Below are 24,999 nucleotides of genomic sequence, written 5' to 3' on the forward strand. Positions count from 1 at the left end.
TAGCCTGCAATGCACAGCTAAAGCATATCGCGAGCGATTCATGCTTAACAAGTTGAATTTCCACTTTTTGACCGTAACGAGCTTCACCACCATGTTACGGTTGACTTAGTCCATTGAATGCAGATGTTGAGTCTCATCCTCCACAAGTGATCTGCTGGCCCTGACTAAGCACAACAACATGATAATGGTGCAGAAACATGACATGGACAAGCACACCGCTCAACAGCATGTGCATTGTGCTGGTGTGTATATGTGACAGGTCTGGGCATTGGGGAAATACATTGAACTTGTATTTATCTTGCGCACAATATATACCGATCAACAATAGAAACGCAACAGGCAACCATTTCAACGAATTTACTGACTTACATTTCATATAAGGAAATCAGTCAATTGAAATAAATTCTTTACGCCCTAATCTATGGATTTCACGACGCAGCCATGGGTGGGCCTGGGAGGGCATAGCGACGCCACTTGAGAGCCAGGCCCACCCACGAGGGAGCCAGGCCCAGTCAATCAGGCCCAGTCAATCAGAATGAGTTTTTCCCCACAAAAGGGCTTTATTACAGACAGAAATACTCATCAGTTTCTTCAGCTGTTCAAGTGGCTGGTCTCAGACGATCCTGCAGGTAAAGAAGCCCGGATTTGGAGGTCCTGGGCTGCCGTGGTTACACATGGTCTGCGGTTGTGAGGCCGGTTGGACGTACTGCCAAATTCTCTACAAACGACTTTGGAGGCGGCTTATGGTAGAGAAATTAACATTCAATTCTCTGGCAACAGCTCTGGTGGACGTTGCTGCAGTCAGCATGCCAAATGCATGCTCCCTCAAAACATGAGACATCTGTGGCATTGTGTTGTGTGACAAAACTGCACGTTTCAGTGTCCTTCTATATTCCCCAGCACAAGGTGCACCTGTGTAATGATTGTGCTGTTTAATCAGCTTCTTGATATACCACACCTGTCAGGTGGATGGATTATCTTGGCAAAGGAGAAATGCTCACTAACAGGGATGTGCACAACATTTGAGAGAAATAAGCTTTTTCTGCATATGGAACATTTCTGGGATCTTTTATTTCAGCTCATGAAACATGGGACCAACACTTTACATATTGCGCTCATGGTTTTTTCAGTATACATTATCGTCATAATATATCCACATTCCAAATAGGATATACCCTACCTCTCCACCCAGGGACAGGGTAGTATCTGCCAGGTTGCCAGGAGTCAGAGGGGTATTAATAGAGGGATTGAGTGTGAGTCTACTTCAGTGTACATCTCAGATCGTAAATTCCCCACAAAAATACCTCCTAGTTACCCTCTAACCCCTGGGACAGCGTTTAGAATTAACCAGCCACACCTGCTGGGCTACTGTCACAGAGTACAGACTACAGACTCAGAGCAGGCCTGGTCTGGAGGACTGAGATACACACAAAGATATAGACACACAGTCTATATCCTGGGCTATAGGGCTGCAGTTATGCCTATTTTAGAGGTGGGAAACTAATAGCTAATAATTAGCCAATATAGGTGTGAATTCTGAAAAGATCAGTTCAGTTTATCTTTATCTAACCAATATAGTTCACCCAACAACATCTCACTGTCTCCCAGAGAGTCCTGGAACATGAACAGGACAAAGACACTACTTCAAAGAAAAGACTCAGTTTCTCCGAAACTGCAGCTCTATTGATTTACAGTTGTTCCCCCTTCACTTTTCCAGGAGTTCCTACTCACATGACGACAGCGAGTGACTGTGTGTGCTGCTGTGGTTGTATTATACTGTATTATAGGAGTGGAAGAGCGAGATAACCTAGTCTTGTGGCTGGAACTGACTAACACAGAGAGAGAATGCTTCTGTGTATGTGGCCTGTTCTGTTCCACCACAGAGAGGAAGAGGGAGTGTGAGTCACATCATTAGGTAGGAAGTGTTTGCATCCTCGCTGTAGAGCCACATGACCAACTGAAGGTAACTTGGGAGGATGTGGGAGCGGTCAATACAAACAATGGGCCTCTTAAATATTGTTAGAAGTGAGTGCTAATTCAATCCTGTTCCAAATTTAACAACATCATATTGATCGATTAATGGTAAAGTATCCTGCTTTTGTGATTTAAGTTGATCAAATAGGAAACCTATAACATGAATCATCTCTCTCTTTCTCTGTCTCTGGCTTTCTCTCTCTCTGGCTTTCTCTCTCTCTCTCTCTCTCTCTTTCTGTCTCTCTCTCTCTCTCTTTCTGTCTCTCTCTCTCTTTCTGTCTCTCTCTCTCTCTCTTTCTCTCTCTCTCTCTCCCCTTCTCTCTCTCTCTCTCTCTCTGTCTCTCTCTCTCTATTTCTGTCTCTCTCTCTCTTTCTCTCTCTCTCTCCCCCTTCTCTCTCTCTCTCTCTCTCTCTCTCACTTTTGGTTAAAATCATTACAACCAAAGGAATCCAGACACACGTCCAAAGCAAACAAAATGATGTGTCTCTGTAAACCATGACCTTTCTTCATGCATACTTTCATATTCCAACAGATTTCAGCAGCAGAATATGCCACACCGAGTTCCCCAATGCCTAAATACATCCAGAAGCTGTCTCATGAGGTGACACACACACAGAGGAGGGCTGCGTTTAAAAAGGGTGTCAGACTCTTGGTTATTCCGTCCTCACAACTCTCACTTCTCAAAGCCGGCAGCTTAAACGAGTCTTAACAGATTTTACAGGATAATGGCAGAAGATTTACAGGGAGATTTCTACATATTCTAGTGGTGGGCCAGCTGTGTGTGTGTGTGTCTGTGTGCGTGTTTGTGTGTGTTGTAGGGATTAGAGTTGTTTATTTATATCCAGGACAGGAGGAAAGCTAGTTATAGTCTGAGCCAACAGCACAGGGTCAGGAGGGGCGACCAACCAGCCGGCTGGTTATAGTCTGGGCCAACAGCACAGGGTCAGGAGGGGCGACCAACCAGCCGGCTGGTTATAGTCTGGGCCAACAGCACAGGGTCAGGAGGGGCGACCAACCAGAAGGCTGGTTATAGTCTGGGCCAACAGCACAGGGTCAGGAGGGGCGACCAACCAGCCGGCTGGTTATAGTCTGGGCCAACAGCACAGGGTCAGGAGGGGCGACCAACCAGAAGGCTGGTTATAGTCTGGGCCAACAGCACAGGGTCAGGAGGGGCGACCAACCAGTCGGCTGGTTATAGTCTGGGCCAACAGCACAGGGTCAGGAGGGGCGACCAACCAGCCGGCTGGTTATAGTCTGGGCCAACAGCACAGGGTCAGGAGGGGCGACCAACCAGAAGGCTGGTTATAGTCTGGGCCAACAGCACAGGGTCAGGAGGGGTGACCAACCAGAAGGCTGGTTATAGTCTGGGCCAACAGCACAGGGTCAGGAGGGGCGACCAACCAGAAGGCTGGTTATAGTCTGGGCCAACAGCACAGGGTCAGGAGGGGTGACCAACCAGAAGGCTGGTTATAGTCTGAGCCAACAGCACAGGGTCAGGAGGGGCGACCAACCAGCCGGCTGGTTATAGTCTGGGCCAACAGCACAGGGTCAGGAGGGGCGACCAACCAGCCGGCTGGTTATAGTCTGGGCCAACAGCACAGGGTCAGGAGGGGCGACCAACCAGAAGGCTGGTTATAGTCTGGGCCAACAGCACAGGGTCAGGAGGGGTGACCAACCAGAAGGCTGGTTATAGTCTGGGCCAACAGCACAGGGTCAGGAGGGGCGACCAACCAGAAGGCTGGTTATAGTCTGGGCCAACAGCACAGGGTCAGGAGGGGTGACCAACCAGAAGGCTGGTTATAGTCTGAGCCAACAGCACAGGGTCAGGAGGGGCGACCAACCAGCCGGCTGGTTATAGTCTGGGCCAACAGCACAGGGTCAGGAGGGGCGACCAACCAGAAGGCTGGTTATAGTCTGGGCCAACAGCATAGGGTCAGGAGGGGCGACCAACCAGAAGGCTGGTTATAGTCTGGGCCAACAGCACAGGGTCAGGAGGGGCGACCAACCAGCCGGCTAGTTATAGTCTGGGCAAACAGCACAGGGTCAGGAGGGGCGACCAACCAGAAGGCTGGTTATAGTCTGGGCCAACAGCACAGGGTCAGGAGAGGGGTGACCAACCAGAAGGCTGGTTATAGTCTGGGCCAACAGCACAGGGTCAGGAGGGGCGACCAACCAGAAGGCTGGTTATAGTCTGGGCCAACAGCACAGGGTCAGGAGGGGCGACCAACCAGCCGGCTGGTTATAGTCTGGGCCAACAGCACAGGGTCAGGAGGGGCGATCAACCAGAAGGCTGGTTATAGTCTGGGCCAACAGCACAGGGTCAGGAGGGGCGACCAACCAGCCGGCTGGTTATAGTCTGGGCCAACAGCACAGGGTCAGGAGGGGCCAACAGCACAGGGTCAGGAGGGGCGACCAACCAGCCGGCTGGTTATAGTCTGGGCCAACAGCACAGGGTCAGGAGGGGCGACCAACCAGAAGGCTGGTTATAGTCTGGGCCAACAGCACAGGGTCAGGAGGGGCGACCAACCAGAAGGCTGGTTATAGTCTGGGCCAACAGCACAGGGTCAGGAGGGGCGACCAACCAGCCGGCTAGTTATAGTCTGGGCAAACAGCACAGGGTCAGGAGGGGCGACCAACCAGAAGGCTGGTTATAGTCTGGGCCAACAGCACAGGGTCAGGAGGGGTGACCAACCAGAAGGCTGGTTATAGTCTGGGCCAACAGCACAGGGTCAGGAGGGGCGACCAACCAGAAGGCTGGTTATAGTCTGGGCCAACAGCACAGGGTCAGGAGGGGTGACCAACCAGAAGGCTGGTTATAGTCTGAGCCAACAGCACAGGGTCAGGAGGGGCGACCAACCAGCCGGCTGGTTATAGTCTGGGCCAACAGCACAGGGTCAGGAGGGGCACCAACCAGAAGGCTGGTTATAGTCTGGGCCAACAGCATAGGGTCAGGAGGGGCGACCAACCAGAAGGCTGGTTATAGTCTGGGCCAACAGCACAGGGTCAGGAGGGGCGACCAACCAGCCGGCTAGTTATAGTCTGGGCCAACAGCACAGGGTCAGGAGGGGCGACCAACCAGAAGGCTGGTTATAGTCTGGGCCAACAGCACAGGGTCAGGAGGGGCGACCAACCAGAAGGCTGGTTATAGTCTGAGCCAACAGCACAGGGTCAGGAGGGGCGACCAACCAGCCGGCTGGTTATAGTCTGGGCCAACAGCACAGGGTCAGGAGGGGCGACCAACCAGAAGGCTGGTTATAGTCTGGGCCAACAGCACAGGGTCAGGAGGGGCAACCAACCAGAAGGCTGGTTATAGTCTGGGCCAACAGCACAGGGTCAGGAGGGGCGACCAACCAGCCGGCTAGTTATAGTCTGGGCAAACAGCACAGGGTCAGGAGGGGCGACCAACCAGAAGGCTGGTTATAGTCTGGGCCAACAGCACAGGGTCAGGAGGGGTGACCAACCAGAAGGCTGGTTATAGTCTGGGCCAACAGCACAGGGTCAGGAGGGGCGACCAACCAGAAGGCTGGTTATAGTCTGGGCCAACAGCACAGGGTCAGGAGGGGTGACCAACCAGAAGGCTGGTTATAGTCTGAGCCAACAGCACAGGGTCAGGAGGGGCGACCAACCAGCCGGCTGGTTATAGTCTGGGCCAACAGCACAGGGTCAGGAGGGGCGACCAACCAGAAGGCTGGTTATAGTCTGGGCCAACAGCATAGGGTCAGGAGGGGCGACCAACCAGAAGGCTGGTTATAGTCTGGGCCAACAGCACAGGGTCAGGAGGGGCGACCAACCAGCCGGCTAGTTATAGTCTGGGCCAACAGCACAGGGTCAGGAGGGGCGACCAACCAGAAGGCTGGTTATAGTCTGGGCCAACAGCACAGGGTCAGGAGGGGCGACCAACCAGAAGGCTGGTTATAGTCTGAGCCAACAGCACAGGGTCAGGAGGGGCGACCAACCAGCCGGCTGGTTATAGTCTGGGCCAACAGCACAGGGTCAGGAGGGGCGACCAACCAGAAGGCTGGTTATAGTCTGGGCCAACAGCACAGGGTCAGGAGGGGCAACCAACCAGAAGGCTGGTTATAGTCTGGGCCAACAGCACAGGGTCAGGAGGGGCGACCAACCAGCCGGCTAGTTATAGTCTGGGCAAACAGCACAGGGTCAGGAGGGGCGACCAACCAGAAGGCTGGTTATAGTCTGGGCCAACAGCACAGGGTCAGGAGGGGCGACCAACCAGAAGGCTGGTTATAGTCTGGGCCAACAGCACAGGGTCAGGAGGGGCGACCAACCAGAAGGCTGGTTATAGTCTGGGCCAACAGCACAGGGTCAGGAGGGGCGACCAACCAGAAGGCTGGTTATAGTCTGGGCCAACAGCACAGGGTCAGGAGGGGTGACCAACCAGCCGGCTGGTTATAGTCTGGGCCAACAGCACAGGGTCAGGAGGGGCGACCAACCAGCCAGCTGGTTATAGTCTGGGCCAACCAGAAGGCTGTACACTGGTCCATAGTCCAAGGCTTTCACTCACCATAACAGTCAGTACACAACATATGTGTGAATCAAATTAGGATGAAAATGTCTTTAATAATTGAAGAGGATCAGTTCCTCAACCCTCCCTCCTCTTCCTGAAACGTCAGGTCCTCAACCCTCCCTCCTCTTCCTGAAACGTCAGGTCCTCAACCCTCCCTCCTCTTCCTGAAACGTCAGGTTCTCAACCCTCCCTCCTCTTCCTGAAACGTCAGGTTCTCAACCCTCCCTCCTCTTCCTGAAACGTCAGGTTCTCAACCCTCCCTCCTCTTCCTGAAACGTCAGGTCCTCAACCCTCCCTCCTCTTCCTGAAACGTCAGGTTCTCAACCCTCCCTCCTCTTCCTGAAACGTCAGGTTCTCAACCCTCCCTCCTCTTCCTGAAACGTCAGTTCCTCAACCCTCCCTCCTCTTCCTGAAACGTCAGGTCCTCAACCCTCCCTCCTCTTCCTGAAACGTCAGGTCCTCAACCCTCCCTCCTCTTCCTGAAACGTTTCTCAACCCTCCCTCCTCTTCCTGAAACGTCAGGTTCTCAACCCTCCCTCCTCTTCCTGAAACGTCAGGTTCTCAACCTCCCTCCTCTTCCTGAAACGTCAGGTCCTCAACCCTCCCTCCTCTTCCTGAAACGTCAGGTTCTCAACCCTCCCTCCTCTTCCTGAAACGTCAGGTTCTCAACCCTCCCTCCTCTTCCTGAAACGTCAGTTCCTCAACCCTCCCTCCTCTTCCTGAAACGTCAGGTCCTCAACCCTCCTCCTCTTCCTGAAACGTCAGGTCCTCAACCCTCCCTCCTCTTCCTGAACGTCAGGTTCTCAACCCTCCCTCCTCTTCCTGAAACGTCAGGTCCTCAACCCTCCCTCCTCTTCCTGAAACGTCAGGTCCTCAACCCTCCCTCCTCTTCCTGAAACGTCAGGTTCTCAACCCTCCCTCCTCTTCCTGAAACGTCAGGTCCTCAACCCTCCCTCCTCTTCCTGAAACGTCAGGTTCTCAACCCTCCCTCCTCTTCCTGAAACGTCAGGTCCTCAACCCTCCTCCTCTTCCTGAAACGTCAGGTTCTCAACCCTCCTCCTCTTCCTGAAACGTCAGGTTCTCAACCCTCCCTCCTCTTCCTGAAACGTCAGGTTCTCAACCCTCCCTCCTCTTCCTGAAACGTCAGGTTCTCAACCCTCCCTCCTCTTCCTGAAACGTCAGGTCCTCAACCCTCCCTCCTCTTCCTGAAACGTCAGGTCCTCAACCCTCCCTCCTCTTCCTGAAACGTCAGGTTCTCAACCCTCCCTCCTCTTCCTGAAACGTCAGGTTCTCAAACGTATCCAAGTTACTGTACAGTAATAATAACAACATGAATATTCTAAGTGATGTAAAAGAGTAGAGCATGTGCAGAAGCAGCAGATTTGACCCTCCACGTGGAGCTGAGTATTCATCATACCAAGAGCACTGAAGTCCTTGCCTTATATCATTAGCTTCAGTGAGCCTCTATGACAAAGATTTTACTGAGGTCTCAAACAAACATCTCAACCGTTGCCACGGCAAAACAGCATATTATCAACATCAAAGCTATCAAGTGATACTGAGACTGTAAGGCTATTTTACTACATGGGTTGAATTTACTGTGAATTTGCTGGAAAAATACAAATCACTACTAATTTGTGTGGTGGAACAACATTACAGTATAATGTAGTATTTTACCAGGCGGTTGTGGGATAAAAACTCAACAGCAACCCAGATTTAAATTCTATGCTACACAAATCTATGCTTTAACTGCTAATTACAGACACACAATACGTCAAGAGATATAAGCTAAACAATCTATGCATAATCATACACAGATGGACTTAATACATTTTCTGGACAAACAATTCAATAAAAAAATGATGTTGCACATTCACTAATCCTGATATCATTAGCACAAAACAAATATTTCATTACAATGAAATAAAACATTGTCTTCCTCCCCTTCACAACAGGGGGTCTACTATGTAATCTACTATGTAATACCTTGCACTGACTGAACATTTACAAATCAAACACTGTCTAATAACTGCAAGGGATTCCATGTGTTTCCCCTCTACAGGAGTCTTATAAGTCCCCAGCTAGTTTCTCTAACAGCCATACAGTACCTGTCTGCAACTCTCTGGCTGCGTTTATATAGGTCGCTCAATTCTGATCTTTTTTTTCCACTTATTGGTCTTTTGACCCATAACATCAGATCTTTTCACATCAGATCTTTATCTGACCTGATCGGATTGGTCAAAAGACCAATTAGTGTCTAAAGGCAACCTAACCTACCAGCCATATGATCCTTTGTGTGTCCCTGACCATCAGTGTTGTTTCTGTACTGTGCCAGTTGTACAGCCAGTACAACACTGCCTGCTCAGGGATTTCACTTTCACATGTGATGTTCAGTGTGTGAAACAATCTAACAATGATATCCTAGTACAGATACCAATAGATCGAATTTGTTGATTGACAATGACAAGACACATAGCACCAGCTCTTGTGAACGATTGAATAGGCCTAAAACACTATACACTGTAGCGTGTTCAACAACCCCTAACCTTAACTCTTTAGAGCAAACATGTTGTGTTTGCTTTCCTAATCAGGTGGTGGATCATCTCTCCTGGGGCCCCATGGAGCAGTCTGCCCCAGTCCTGCACTAGGACAGACTGGAGGGAGAGGGACAGGACAGAAGGCCCTGCTGAGGCCACAGTATAGACCCAACTAACTAACCTGCCACCAGTAAAAACCAGTTCCCTCACAAGGTCGTGCTGCCTGCTGTGGGAAATGTCCGAGCTAGTGACGTTTCTAGCCTGTGTGTGTTAGACAAAGGACTGCCTGTCTCTCTGTGTGTGGGTTTCATCTTTTGATGTTTGTGATAACCTGGTACTAAAAACAGCTGGGCTCGCCAATCGCCTCTAAACATCTTCAATAGCAGAATTACTGGAACAATAGTCCAGTAGCACAATAACCTATTGGTAAAAGGAATGAAGTGTACCTTACTGGCTACTGGATAGCAGCTGACTGCATTCAGCACAAAGTCACCAGCTAATACAACAGTCAATATGATGACTCACTGTGATGACTCAATCCAAATAAGGACAGTACAATCATATTCACACCAGATGGAGAGTTAGGGCTTCTATAGAACTATGACTTTGTGTGTGTGTGCGCCTGCCTGCGTTCGTGGTGCTTGGCAACATGCTTGTGATGGTGTGAGCTTGTCAGAGGAGAAACAGACATTGACACAAATATGTCATCCTCCAAGGAGGACTCTATAACAAGTGGACCTCTGACCTCCTATTATTGGAGGTGTCCATGTTGTCTGAATGTATGGGAGCAGGGGGGGGGGCGTGGGGAGCAGGGGGTGGGGGGCGTGGGGCGCAGGGGATGGGGGCAGGGGTTGGGGGGGCGTGGGGGCGTGGGGAGCAGGGGGTGGGGGCGTGGGGCGCAGGGGGTGGGGGCGTGGGGGGCGTGGGGCGCAGGGGGTGGGGGGCGTGGGGGCAGGGGGGGGGGCGTGGGGCGTGGGGGGCGTGGGGAGCAGGGGGTGGGGGGTGGGGGCAGGGGGGGGGCGTGGGGAGCAGGTGGGGGGGTGGGGGCGCAGGGGGGCGTGGGGAGCAGGGGGTGGGGGGCGTGGGGCGCAGGGGGGTGGGGGGCGTGGGGAGCAGGGGGTGGGGGGCGGCGTGGGGGCGCAGGGGGTGGGGGCGGGGGTGGGGCGCAGGGGTGGGGGGGGGCGGGCGTGGGGAGCAGGGGTGGGGGCGTGGGGAGCAGGGGTGGGGGCGCAGGGCGAGAGGTCAAACACCTTCTATTAACAAGAAACGTTTACCATCTCTATAGGCCTGTATGGCTGGGGGAGTATCAGTCTGCGCAGAAAGACTGAGTGACGACAACATAATAATGAGCGCAAAGAAAAGGTTGAGAGGATGTACTACTTAGAATAAAAACATGGGTCTAACTACAATCATTCATTCTTATATTTAGTATGTATGATGAATTACTCATGAACGTCTCCTGTATTCATTCTGAACTAATACTAGTAAATACCGTTTGAGAAAAAAAGATGGTATATCCCCTCTACAATAAATAAAGAAATCTGTGAATAGACCTTAGGTTATAATAAAAACATCTCTATTCAACAGTCAGTTATATACCAACCTATTTGATGACAGTGATAATTCATTAAATGTCTGATGACATGCCACCAGGTCACAAAGAAAAAAGTTATATTGCTATCACTGGAAATCTTTTGGCCAAAATAGTCCACTGTACACTGTCCATTCACAGGACAATAGGCATAACTATAAAAGCAGTGACATGGGCAATTACAATGCGCGTTACTTATTAAATAGAGTATTAGTGTTAGCAAGGTTGTTCGGCACATTTACGTGAGGTATGTCAAGCAAATTCTTGCGCTACATTAGACGATTAAGGCAGGCCGTCAGTCCACGACACTCGCCTCTTTCAGGGGGTGCTCTTCTACCGGGCAGCCATGTTTCTACTCAGAGCATTTTCAGCTGATTTGCGGCCTACAGTCCCATGACGAAATGACAAAAATGGTCAAATCCAAACAACGAAGAGTAAGCTTTTAAATCAACGAGGTGATGGTTAACCCATTCGTTGTAACATGTACGACGAGCATATGACGCGTTGTGTTTTCCATGTTCGCTTGATTCACCTTCTGCCTAGCATCGGAGGATATTACCTTTGTATGTAAACGATGTGTGTGTGTTTGTGTGTGTGTGTGTGTTCGTGCGCGTGCCTGTAAGACAGAGGGCCATGAGAGGGATACATGATCCCTACTGTGACCATTCAGTCAATTGGAAGATTAAATAATCTTATTTGACGCATCAGATGAAATGTAATAGCCTATTTTATTACATTAAGTAAGATTAACAAGACATATATATGTCAAAGTTGTCATCATAGAGTCACGCAGTCACGTTTGATGGCTGTCTCCTGAAAATCATGATTGGCTACAGTTAGGCTATGTGGCCATTATCGGCATCGATCTCCAATCTACTTTTTCTGTTCTTCTCTCTCTTTATTCCCTATTCACATACGTGCTCCAAAGTCATAAACACACAAGAGAAACCTGTCTGGCAATAATTCATTTGGATTCGACCCCGAGCTAGTGCCAAACAGCGAACATGTGGAGGCTTTGTCAACGTAGCATATCATGTTAGATATGCTTATTACATGATGATGACCACACAGCGCTGCCTTATACACGTCCAGGCTACAGTAACCTCACAACCAACATCGACAACAATATAAGCGGATCATGTTAAGTGTCATCATGGGATATTGGTGTGACGGGTCCGAACTTCAAATGAGGATCTATTATATTGCGCATTGGATACAATGAATGAACAGGTGCCAAACAGCAGATTAGACACCGCACAGTCCTGCGCGAATGTTACAATGTTGCAACCTTTGTTGTGAAATTGGACACATGGTTGTCAGTGTAACCAACCAGGGCTGGGCTACATGTTTACTTCTATGATCAAATAAAAAAAACAAGACTACAACATACACGGCGAAGAAATTGTACGCTTTCATGGTGGCTACTTACCCAAAATCCTGGTCCATGGATTTGAAAAAGAATTTGTAGCTATTGACCGGACGATTGTTAAGGACATTTTTAAAATCCGCTAAAGTGACTTTCTCAGGAGAAACGGGTAATTTCACTAGATAAGGAGTCTCCTCCTCGTCAATGTGATATATTATTTTAGTCTCCGCCATGAGAGTGAGGGTAGGACAATCATTGACACAGGAAAGGAACAAGGGTTGGCAGTGCAATAATAAATAGGTTTATGAGGCTCTCTGTCTATCTATCCGTCTAAGACGAAATGCTACCGTGACAGCATGAATAAATATAACTGTAGACCTCACGCTGGAAAATAAATAACCTTGTCTTTGATAAATTAAGTAGAAATCTAGACATAATCGAGTTCTAAGTGACTGTATTCCAGCTCCAATGTGTCTCGGTACGGTGGCTCTCTCGGTACTAAAACAGGAAGGGACGGTCCACATCCTTGCGATATCGAGTTGGGAATATTTCAATTTTTTCCAGTAATTCGTTAGACATTGCTGTCATCTAGTGGTGTGTTTAGGCTAGACTGCTAATGTTCTCCATTATACGGTACTAGGTCACAGATAGTACTGCAGTCTGCACCATAAAGAAAGAAGGGTTTGGAGAACACATTTTATTCAGTAAACCTTTGGTGTTGATTTTCAGTAATAGTTTTAACTGTTGATAATATTGATAATTATATTGATTACTAAAATTATATATATATAAATATTTTAAATCATTATTATATCATTATCTTCGTTATTATTAGCCTTCTTTACAGTCATCTAAGTATTACAACCTAGATACAATATATCCAATACCCGATATCACTGTAAATCAATGTAATAATTACTAATAATAATTATTGTCAATATTATCATCAAGGTGTACAGATTTTCTTGATCACCTTTCCGTCCAATTCGTCAGTAGGTGGTAGTCTTGTGCTGCTGTACAGTGGCAGCAGCGTCTATCTACAGCAACTGCTTGAAAGCTATGGAATGAACGGTGGTTTCTAACCTCTACCAGCAAATACTCTTGGCCATTAATGACAAACGTTATTTTCTTGAATAAGGTTCATTTCAACTTTTCTTCTCTTCAAGAATATCTTATTTAACCATTGATTTAAAACAATGGGTTTGGCTTTAGATGTTCTTCCTATTCATACAACAGTAGCACAATGTACACATTGTAATACAATTATTAAATAATGGTCAACCCAGTATTGTTTTTTTAATTACTATTTATTAGAGTGAAGATAATGAACCAGCATGCTACTGCACAGATAACTTGCTTGTAAGTAAAGCTTCCAAACTGACAGTGTCAGGACCCCTTTATCCAATTACAGTAATTGAAAAATATGACGTCTTCTACCAACTTAGTCCTCTTCGTTCCCGTTTCTACACGAATCCTAATAACCCAGATTGCAAGATTCGTTGGCTTGTCAACTCGACAGCTCCAAACTTTATAGTGTACTGCAAGCCTGCATTACACAAATAGACAATCCCTCACATACAAACGTACATATCCTAACATACATTCCTAAAAAAACACATCTGGATTCTGTTCAAGGCTTGTTTTCCTGAGTTCCATTACATGTATAGCCTTCTTTGTGGTCCATGATCGTCAATCACAAATGGATTTGGTAAGGATACAATTATAACGTCTTATTACTCCTTTATGAGCAATCTACCAATGAATAATTAAAAGCCTGACTATAAACTACTTATGACTCTTTACAGAAAGGATACGTTGGCTTAATGTAATGTGTTAACAGTCAATTACAGCAAGGTTTGTGGAAATCTTTTTAATAAACTTAACGCGTTAGCTATGAAATCACACATGGAACACGACAGTTCTCCCACACACATTAAAAAGACACCATGCATTCTGAAAATGAAAAGTTTGAAGGGTGAATTAAAGGAATACAGTGACAGAAAGTGTTTTGTTACATACAAAAAGGAAGGTTGTACAGTACACGGTGTTATTGTTCTATAAAATACTTGACATCAAATATCTGTGTAATACAAAATCGAAGACATATCTAGCCATGTTAAAAATCACAGCAGATCCGAATACAGACTTTACCAGTATGAAAATATAAAACAAAAAAACGTTGACTGGCGCAGCAATAGAAATGTTTTGGTAAGAGAGTTTGGTAAGGGGGTGTCTATAAAAAGAGAAAGCGCCCCCCCCCTCCTGTCCTCCGCTTTGAATTCCACCATTATAATCCTTTACTTCCTTATCCTGTACGTCTGCCCTGGACCAGCCAGCAGCATATCACCTATTTCGGTCTCACTTCCACAACTTTCCATCCATTTCTAGAGAGAGATATGGAGGAGGGAAGAGAATAATAGGAAAGAAATGAGAAGTGACATTAGCAAAAAGAAAGCCATTCAATTAGGCATGAAATTGTGGTTTGGAACCCATAATGTCACATACATTTACCTTTATTGCGGTCTTTGGACATATCTCTCTCTTTCAGTAAGTTGTTTTTGTAATCTAAGGATAGAAATGCAAAAGGGTTGGTCATTAAATTTGACATGTCATGATATACGATATGAGCTCTGTGCAGCAACAGTCATTATTGATACCAGTCGCCCTGTTCAAACTCTCTAGTCGATATGAGGTAGGGCTTACAGGCAGCATGGGAGCCTTACTTGAATTCAGGTGTTCCTGGTTGCAGACCTTCAGCTCTGTGGCGTCCAATGCAATGTCCCCATGGCCAGTCACATGACCCCTCCTGTTTACCAGTAAGAGAGGGAAGTGGTTAGTCATAAAAAATCAGTGAGTTCAGGTCCTCCTTAAAATGAGTAATATTCTCATTATCAAGTGTGACCGCTGACCACCTTACTAAATCGGTTCTCACCATTTAGATCTTTGCAGGTCATACTCCAGCCCTGAAACAAGATTAACACACCTTTAACATACCATTTAAAGGTCACAGAATCACACAGCCACTCAACTGATTTAAATATTAAATCAAGGACATGTGTAAATTGAAGCACATTCAAAGTGTGTCTGTGTGTGATAAAGAGACATGCAGAGATACATACAGTAGAGACACCCACAAACGCTACCTCTCTTTCTGCGTCGTCGGGTAAGCACAGTGACTATTGTGATGATGAAGGCTAGGAGGAAGAAGGTAGCCAGGATGTAGCCCAGCTGCTGGAAGAAGTGCCCTCGGTGCTCAGGGAGGATGACGTTGACGACTCGTGGCCTCTCAAGTTCAACCACGTTGTGGCCTGAAGGTGTGAGGACAACACTGTGGGTTCACTGGTCTGCTATGAACACTCATTGTGTTATAAACACAGGCTGCTGGTGGAACATTATATTAGTCACATTTTGTTTTATCCATGTTGAGTGAAATTAATGATCGTATATAACCAATACATGTGGTTTAATTTGAACTGAGTGTATAAGACATTAAGAACACCTTCCTAATATTGAGCTGCGCCCCCCCCCCAATTTGTCTCAAGGCTAAAATAAAAAAAATCCTTCTTTCATCAGTCTCCTCCCCTTCATCTACGCTGATTGAAGCAAATTTAACAGGTGACAATCAATAATGGGATCATAGATTTCACCCAGTCAGTCTGTCATTGAAAAAGCAGGTGTTCATAATGTTTTGTACACTCAGTGTTTTCCATTGATATTGCATTTTGAACGACAATTACATGTTTTTTCTGCATCATTGAAAAACAGTTGTGCCACTATTTTTAGGCTGGTTTTAATTTTTTTCAGAGACCGTGAGTAAAGGAAGAGTTGACCTGGTTCAGCTGTAATGACTTGCGACCTTAAAAAGAGAAATACCGATTAACTAAGAAAGAGGAGAGGGAGGAAAGGAAGGACCGAGGGGAGGAATTATGTTATGTGCGGTCAGCCTGTCCAAATTAGTTTTCCAGATATTTACCTTTTCTCATAAACGCAATGTTTTGCAAAGTATAAAGAATGAACCCTAGCTGTTGCTGCAACACAGACAATGTTTTGCAAAGTATAAAGAATGAACCCTAGCTGTTGCTGCCTCTCTGTCCCTGAAACGCCACCAGTCTGACTGGTCAGTGTAAGCAGACATTTGACAACACTCACCTCACAGTCATGCTCTGTGCAACACAAACACCACTTCTGCCAGGTTTCAGACAATTAATTAAGCAAAATAACAGAGACGGGGGAGAACGGGATTTGCTAACTGTGAAAACCATGAGATTTAAATCAACGAAAATAGCTATTACAAATTGGCATATCAAATTGTTACTTCCAAACCGTCTGCACACAATAACATGTACCATACCTTCCCATTACACAATTATTGCACCATAACCATCAATCAGCTTGCCACTGTTACACAGGTCTCTCTCACCTGCTGGGTGAAAACAGAAATGATAGTCATTGGGGATAATGATAGTGGAGACCTGTATTAACCAAGCCTGGGAAGGCTGATGACACTAAAATACTTTTGCTTTCCATCACCTAGAGGCATTTGCTTCTTTTAAATCTGTTCTCCTTGGCCCATCCGCAGATACAGTACCAGTCAAAAGTTTGGACACACCTACTCATTCAAGGGGTTTTCTTTATTTGTACTATTTTATACAGAATAGAATAATAGTGAAGACAACAAAACTAGGAAATAAAACATGGAATCACATAGTAACCAAAAAAAGTGTTAAACAAAACAAAATTTATTTTAAATTCTTCAAAGTAGCCACCCTTTGCCTTGATGATAGCTTTGCACACTTGGCATTCTCTCAACCAGCTTCATGAGGTAGTCACCTGGAATGCTTTTCCAACAGTCTTGAAGGAGTTCCCACAAATGCGGAGCACTTGTTGGTTGTTTTTCCTTCACTCTGCGGTCCACCTCATCCAAAACCATCTCAATTGGCTTGAGGTCGGGTGATTGTGGAGGCCAGGTCATCTGACGCAGCACTTCATCACTCTCCTTGGTAAAATAGCCCTTAGCCTGGAGGTGTGTTGGGTCATTGTCCTGTTGAAAAACAAATGATAGCACCACTAAGCGCAAACCAGATGGGATGGTGTAGCGATGCAGAATGCTGTGGTAGCAATGCTGGTTAAGTGTGCCTTGAATTCTAAATAAACCAGATGGGATGGTGTAGCGATGCAGAATGCTGTGGTAGACATGCTGGTTAAGTGTGCCTTGAATTCTAAATCAATCACAGACAGTGTCACCAGCAAAACACTACCACACCACCTCCGACATGCCTCACAGAGTTCATCTGTTCACCTACTCGGCGTCTCACAAAGACACGGTGGTTGGAACCAAAAATTCAAGGTTTCCACCACTTTAATGTCCATTGCTCGTGTTTCTTGGCCCAAGCAAGTCTCTTCTTATTATTGGTGTCCTTTAGTAGTGTTTTTCTGTATCAATCTGACCATGAAGGCCTTATTCACGTAGTCTCCTCTCAACAGTTGATGCTGAGATGCGTCTGTTACTTGAAAATCTGTGAAGCATTTATTCAGGCTGCAATCTGAGGTGCAGTTTACTCTAATGACCTTATCTAATGTCCATTGATCGTGTTTATTGGCCCAAGCAAGTCTCTTCTTGGTGTCCTTTAGAAGTGGTTTCATTGCAGCAATTCAACCATGAAGGCTTGATTCACGCAGTTTCCTCTGAACAGTGGAACTCTGTTGCATTTATTTGGGCTGCAATCTGAGGTGCAGTTAACTCTAATGAACTTATCCTCTGCAACAGAGTTAAGTCTGGGTCTTCATTCCCTGTGGCGGTCCTCACGAGGGTCAGTTTCATCATAGCGCATCATGGTTTTTGCGACTGCACTTGAAGAAACTTTCAAAGTTCTTGACATTTTCCAGATTGACTGACCTTCATGTCTTAAAGTAATGATGGACTGTCATTTTTCTTTGCTTATTTGAGCTGTTCTTACCATAATATGGACTTGGTCTTTTACCAAATAGGGCTATCTTCTATATACCACCCCTACCTTGTCACAACACAAGTGACTCAAACGCACAAATGAACTTTTAACAAGGCACACCTGTTAACTTGCATTCCAGGTGACTACCTCATGAAGCTGGCTGAGAGAATGCCAAGAGTGTGCAAAGCTGTCATCAAGGCAGAGGGTGGCTACTTTGAAGAATCTCAAATGTAAAATATATTTAGATTTGTTTAACACTTTTTTGGTTACTACATGATTCCATGTGTGTTATAGTAGAATATATAGTAGAATAATAGTGAAGACGTCAAAACTATATTGAAAATAGTAAAAATAAAGAAAAAACCCTTGAATAAGTAGGTGGGTCCAAACTTTTGACTGGTCTGTATGTTATGACACATCATGACTGTTTAAACTAGCCTGAGGATAGGTATTAGCTTGAGGCAGGCTTAAAATAAGAAATGAGCGGAAGACAGATACCATCCCTGGGTGGATCTTGCAAACTGCATCAGTCTTACAGAACAAATGGTATTGAATTAATCTAATTCAACACTTCCCAAGTGGCATCAGAGTTGCTAATTATCTCTTGTCTGTTTTGAATGTTGTTAATATGCATGAAACTGCAGTGTCAAGGTCAACTATCTCTGGAGACCAATTAGTCTTGCCTCAGTTCTCTCTCCGTATCTCAGCTGTTGCCTGTTTCCATTCCCCTGATAGATCAGACAAGAACTTACACGCAGAAACACAATGTGACATGTGCCGTGCAGAGGTCACACAGCGAGTGGTTTTAGTCTTGTTGAAAGACTGTGGTTAATTAGCAAGCCAATGAGCTGAAGGAATCTGACCTGGTCTGCATTTCTGGTTATTTTCGATTCTAAATGTTTTGGCTGACTTATCCAGGTTCTGGCGCTTACAACAACACCGAGCTCTACTTTAGCTTGCCATAAATGATTACAGTGTAACAAAAAAGCGGGATAATGGCTGCTGCAATTGCAGAGGACGGGGATAAGAGTTGGCTGGACTTAACAAGGGAAAAAGCACAACTAAGTAGAAGAAAGATGAAGTCAAAAAGTAAAAATCAAAGCAATGAACTCAAGATATGTCTGCATTGATCCATGTGAATTTCTTCCCTGCATACTTTACAATGCTGTTGAATGGATCAACCCATCCTAAAAGGACAAAGGAGGATCCACATCTAACACTGAACCAACCCTTGCCAACACCTCCCCCACTGTTCCCCTTTCATGTCCCAGCTGGTCCAGGTGCTGAACAGATGTAGCACATTTCATCCTTTTGCTGATAAACACGCCCCAACCAGAGGCCAGGGAGAAGGAGAGAATCAGACTAGTGATGGCGAGAGACTCTGTAGACAGGATACTGTAGAGAGATAATGAAACTTAAAGAGACGAACAGAAATCCCAATTCACCAGTTGCAAAGCCTCACCATGCTCCCTCCTTCCCCTGGAGTCTGGCTTGACTGCCCCTGTTGAGCTATAATGGCTCCTCATGTAAACTAAGCCATTTGCTCAACTACAGAAAAAATTAAAAAGGTCTCCAATGAAAATGAGAGCACTTCCATTTTGGCCAATTAGTGGCCTTTCAGACAGACTTTCAGACAGGCTGCCTGCAGCCAACAGTCAGATTCCCCAAACAAAACCCTCTCCCTTTCTCAACACTCCAGGGCTCTCAACGCTCTCTCCCCCTCGCTGTCAGCTCATCTGCGGCCAAATGCATTCTTTCATTCTTTTTTTCTCACCCTCTTTTTCTCCATCTGTTTCTTTTGTTTTTGTTGCCTCTTTCGCCCACTCCTTCATTCCCTCTTTCTCTCCCCCTTCCTCTTGTGCAGACAGAGAAAAAGTTTGAGAAGAGATCTGGCACAAAGATGCACTGACATAACTGGCCAAAAATGCCTATAAATATGACCAATAAATATACCCCAGGAACAGTGTTCTCAGTTAGACACAGGCTGCTGTACAGCCAGACAAACACCAATCAGATTAGGGAAAACGAAGCTCAGGGAAAATGTGAACGAGAATATAGAGAGAAGATAGAATGATTTATAGTTGAAAAGAAAGGAGAAAGGGCTTTATTCTAACTATACCCGCCATGTTCTAATGAAGTTGAAAAATGGTTCACACTTCCAATCAGAGAATAAACCCTAAGAGAAAGGGATATGCCGAGTGTCTTACTTGGGTCGTCATTGGGGAGTGCGTGGGGGACAGCGGGGACAGCAGGAGCTGCAGTGAGGACCAGAGGTGGGGGGAGTGGAGGCCCCACCATGAGTCTGAAGATGCGTCTCTCGTGCAGGCCACAGTAGTGGTGGTGCAGGTGGCAGGAGTACAGACCCTTGTCGATGGGCTGCAGGTTAGAGATGGTCAGAGAGAAGTCCCCTACAGAGAAGGCATCCTCAGAAACACTCATCTTATCCACAGGGAAGAGCGGTCCATACTGTCTGCGCTCTCCGGAAGCGTACAGGTCCACCAGGCGGTCAGCCAAATCAGGTCTCACCCCAGGGGGCTGCCAGTCCCAGTGGGCTACCTGCTGCTGGTCCTCCTGCTGGCCCTCAGTCCACAGGGGCCGCCGGTTCACACACGGCAACACCACCGAACTCCCCAGCAACACCACAAACACCGTCTTGTCCCCGTCCCAGTACCGCTTCTCCTTACGGGCTGAGATGGAACAGGGTGAATAGCGTTTTTGATTTAAGCATAATAGATACTGTATGGAAGACTATTCAAATCATCATGATTCAGATACCTATTGTGGATAGTCACCTGACTTGGTGGTGTTGAGTTGTATCTTGATGGATTGGTGCAGCTGGCAGTAGTGGTGGTGCAGGTTACAACTATAAACACCTCGGTCAGCTGCTCCCACATCTGGCATAACACACATTCCAATGACATTTTCTCGAGTAACATAAATGAGTGTAATATTCTGTACAGTCATGAGCATACAGTATACCACGGGCCCAACTCACTGTTGATGACGAGGGAGAAGTTCCCGTCAGTGAAGGCGGTTTTGGGGATGGTTATGCGGCCCTTGTTGAACCCATTGTAGACTCTCTCTTTGACCCCGGGGGACATGTCCAGTATCCTCTCCACAGAGTACTCTGGTATGCTCCGGACCAGGTCCCAGTGGACCACCCTCTGGCGGTCCTTCAGGCGGTCCCGGGTCCACACCATGCCGGGGCTGTTGCAGGGCAGTACCGCCAGGGTCCCGGCTGGGAGGGTGATGTTGCGGGCCTCCACCACCACACCTAGACTGCTGCTGCTCTGGCCCCATGCTAATGCAACACACACAGGACTTATTTGTACATTTTGCAACAGGAAAAAAACACACAAAATTAAAACATTTCTCAACAAGATCATGGAGAGATAAAAACATAACCCTAAAAAACACACACTTATACTAAATGTAAACAGCAAATAGAGGCATAAATGTTGTGGATAAAAATGTGTAATACAATCAAGGTTGCATGTTATGGGGACTTACCACTGGGCATGACGAAGACAGCAGAACCTGAAACAAATAACAGAAAATGCCATTGTCATCATAGGAACCATAACTATTCACCTGGCAGGGTTGGACCTGAGCTGACCACAGAGGTGTGGTCACTGTGCTGTTGTGAACGGATAGCTTATACAGTAGTTAAGGCTGGCTGGTCTAACAGCTGCTTCAATGAGACAACTGGGTGGAGGAAGAGTCAGAAAATAGGTCAAGAAAAAAAAAAAAAAGAAGGGGCAAGAATGAGACAGGGAGAAGTATATACACTTCTCTATATTTCAATGTTTCGCCTTTTGGGACTGAAGGCATTCCCGTAGCAGGTCTGCTATTTCTAACCCAGATATTCACTAGGTGCTATTACATCTGCTGTTTACCTAAGGGCCAGCTGCAGAGAGAAGCATACAGCCCAGGCAGCAACACAGAGGCTCTATTCATTCCCCTGCTAAAAACTGTCAAGGCCAAAGTCCTGGGGGTAAACACAGCCTGCCAGTGCCCACTGCCACAGCCCAGCGCTACAACTGGGTGTCCATTACTTAGATCATAGATGCCTATTGTATTTCATACACCAATGTTAGGGGAGCTATTCTTCTCGATCAATTCTAGAGGTTTAGCAGGCAGGCTTATGTTTTGTTTAAATTAACACCATAAAAATGGAAAGTCAAGTTTTTAGAAGGCCTATGCTGTTTTTAAGGGGTTGTTGTGGGGTTTGCAGAGACAGTAGATACCAGGTGTTTTGTTCATCTGCTGATCTGACAGAATCCCCTCACATGAGGAAAAGGGATATGACTCAGGGAGACTCGTCAAATCAAGTGGTTAAAAACCTCTACAGGATCAGTAGGTCCCCTGCCGGATGGTTGAACTAATGTAGGCTAATGTGATTAGCATGAGGTTGTAAGTAACAAGAACATTTCCCAGGACATAGACGTATCTGATATTGGCAGAAAGCTTCAATTCTTGTTAATCTCACTGCACTGTTCAATTTACAGTAGCTATTACAGTGAAAGAATACCATGCTATTGTTTGAAGAGAGTGCACAGTTATGAACTTGAAAATGTATTAATGAACCAATTAGGCACATTTGGGCAGTCTTGAAACAAAACTTTGCACGTACACTGCTGCCATCTGTTGGCCAAAATATAAACTGCACCTGGTCTTTCATAATACATTATGGCCTCTCTTTTGCATTTCAAAGATACAAAAAAAGACAAAAATAAAACATATTTTTTTCTTTGTATTATCTTTTACCAGATCTAATGTGTTAAATTCTCCTACATTCAATTAACATTTCCACAAACTTCAAAATGTTTCCTTTAAATGGTATCAATAATATGCATAGTAGTACTGAGTACTGAGCTACAGGCAGTTAGATTTGGGCATGTCATTTTAGGCGAAAATTGAAAAGGGGCGGATCCTTAAGGTGTTTTAAAGAGCGTTGGCCAGTAACCGAAAGGTCGCTGTTTCGAATCACCGAGCCACAAGGTGAAAAATCTGCCAATTTGCCCTTAAGCAAGGCACTTAACCCTAATTGCTCCTGTAAGTTGCTCTGGATAATAGTGTCTGCTTATTGACTAAACTGTCAAATGCCACATGCTCCAAATACAACTGTTGTAGACTAACAGGAAATGCTTGCTCATCTCCTCTGATGCATTCTAATACAGTCCTGTCATGGTTTCACATCAACTGTGGTTTTTACTTATTTACGGTCAGTAAAACTTACTCCCTATGTGATTAGTTGCTGGTCTCTAGGGGCATTGAAATAACATTTCTTTCAAAGGTTCTCCTACGATTAAAATGACTATTTCTTGTTTGGTGAAGTCATTGAACTTGAGGTGCTGATGTTTCTTATGATATAACCATCTAGACGAGGCAATGTCTCATCTCTAGTATCAACATGTTTATGCGAGTCCATGAGCTCAAGCGTAAGTCCAAGGTTGGTTATATGTGTGCCACTATGCTGGAGAACTGTGTTATGAGCAGCACTGAAGGACATAAACAATTCTGTGGACAGAAAAAAATATATAATAATCATACCCTGTAAATGTCTCCTTGGTCTCTGGTGCAGACATACAAAACTAACACTTAAAAGATTTAACTACCTGCTACTGAATTGCCATGTTAAATGACTGACACTTTCACAATAACTTACATCTGAAGGTGAATCGCTACAGCAATGATACACATTACTGAATGTGGAAAAATGATTTAAGAAAAAAAACATGTACACGCTGTATTATTTTGCTCAGGAGGTTAATACATAGTTTAGTTGCACAAACAGAAAGACAGTTTGTAAAAAAAAGTTTATTTTTAATTTTTAACTATGTGCAGGATTTTTTTTCTCCCCCAATGACACTGTAGTTTGAGGAGCACACAGCACAGCTCAGTAAGAACTCAACCAAGCTGCAGATTCAGCTATATACACAAGGGTCAATTCAGAGACACTCTTTGCTCTAGAAGGCACATCCTGCCTGATAAGCATCATTTTGTTGACATTATGCCGAGGCTGGAATCAGTCAATATCTGAATCTGTAAACCGCTCCTAACAAGAGGGTATGAATTTCCTGTCCATTCCTGTAAAGCGCAGTTTGCCTCTAGCCTAGGGCATGCATGGACACTTGATACACAGAATAAATTGGTTTCCTTCCTACCAACTTCTGCAACGACCACGATATTGGTAAATCATTCAATGAACATTGTCATTATAATTACAATTTTTAAGTAAGAATTCATGAAAATCGGTGACTCTACATTTTGATAGCCTCCTATATTGAATAACATTGTCTAAGGCCCTAAATTGAGTTTAAGTGGTAATCCCTGTATCTTGAGTAACTCCAGCCCACTTATGGTGAGACTCTCCCTCATTTACTGGCACATATAATGACAGGCTACAGGGATTGTGCTGACTCTCCCACTCTGACCGCAGTTAACTCAAAACACATTGGAGTGAACCCATAAGAAAAGCACCCAACCGCCACCAAATACCCGAGGCAGACATGATTGTCCATTCTTCTTTGCCTATTTTACATAAGAATTTTGTGATATACAGAGTACATTTAACAGATCATTGATGCAGGGGTACAAGGTATTTGAGGTAGACATTTTCTGTACCTAAAGGCAGGGTAAAGTTACTAGGTATCAGGATAAATACTATACTCATGCTAAATACGTTTAAATGAATCTGCATTGACTGCATTGATGCAGGGTCGACTAACGTTATCATTTTGGCGCAGGGTCGACAAAACATTGAAGCTTTTGTTCCGTTATAGTAAAAACAAAAATTTGAACTTACTCAGAAACAGCAGCAACATGTCTTTGTCTTTCTTGTCCAACTTCGCCTCGAAAGCTGGGAGAAAAGATGGTAGGCTGCAACACGGTGATGTGTGTGCATCAATGGACAGAAGAAAGGAACACCTGAAGAAAGTGCGTCAACAACACAACGACAGACTTCTCCAGAGTCTAGACCAGCAGGGTATGCCCCTCCTACTCGTCCCTGTGAAACCCTATACCTCCTGGCACTGCGACAGAGAAAACAGACGGA

General features: G+C 45.8%; 2 protein-coding genes across 4 annotated transcripts in view; both read right to left on the reverse strand.

Annotated features, from left to right (window-relative positions):
• Window positions 1-12,477, reverse strand: part of dvl1a (dishevelled segment polarity protein 1a) — a 53,391-nt gene extending 40,914 nt beyond the window's left edge. For both annotated transcript variants that reach the window (XM_029622218.2, XM_029622219.2), the window contains exon 1: window positions 12,058-12,477. In XM_029622218.2, coding sequence (XP_029478078.1) covers window positions 12,058-12,227 — 170 coding nt within the window. In that variant the 5' untranslated portion in view covers window positions 12,228-12,477. The remainder of the gene's footprint in view (window positions 1-12,057) is intronic.
• An 805-nt stretch (window positions 12,478-13,282) lies between these two features.
• On the reverse strand, window positions 13,283-24,942 carry LOC115102351 (matrix remodeling-associated protein 8-like). Of its 2 annotated transcripts, none has more exons than XM_029622221.2 (10): window positions 24,751-24,942; window positions 21,453-21,479; window positions 20,938-21,243; window positions 20,735-20,836; window positions 20,150-20,629; window positions 15,138-15,302; window positions 14,927-14,957; window positions 14,718-14,800; window positions 14,500-14,559; window positions 13,283-14,378 (listed from the first exon to the last, which is right to left on the reverse strand). In XM_029622221.2, coding segments are annotated over exons 1-10 (1,275 nt in total). In that variant the 5' UTR covers window positions 24,770-24,942; the 3' UTR covers window positions 13,283-14,376. The 2 variants fall into 2 exon arrangements, with proteins under 2 accessions (XP_029478081.1, XP_029478080.1); XM_029622220.2 differs by having other exon boundaries at window positions 14,506-14,559; window positions 24,751-24,941.
• Window positions 24,943-24,999: the final 57 nt, after the last annotated feature.

Source organism: Oncorhynchus nerka, linkage group LG20 (assembly GCF_034236695.1).
Source record: "Oncorhynchus nerka isolate Pitt River linkage group LG20, Oner_Uvic_2.0, whole genome shotgun sequence".
NCBI lineage: Eukaryota > Metazoa > Chordata > Actinopteri > Salmoniformes > Salmonidae > Oncorhynchus > Oncorhynchus nerka.

Excerpts from the sequence above, each read along its gene's own strand:
- LOC115102351 (XM_029622220.2), bottom strand. Across the intron at positions 21,244-21,452 it reads TGTCTTCGTCATGCCCAGTG|CATGGGGCCAGAGCAGCAGC; the intron begins GTAAGTCCCCAT and ends GTGTTGCATTAG. Across the intron at positions 20,630-20,734 it reads ACTCAACACCACCAAGTCAG|CCCGTAAGGAGAAGCGGTAC; the intron begins GTGACTATCCAC and ends GTTCCATCTCAG.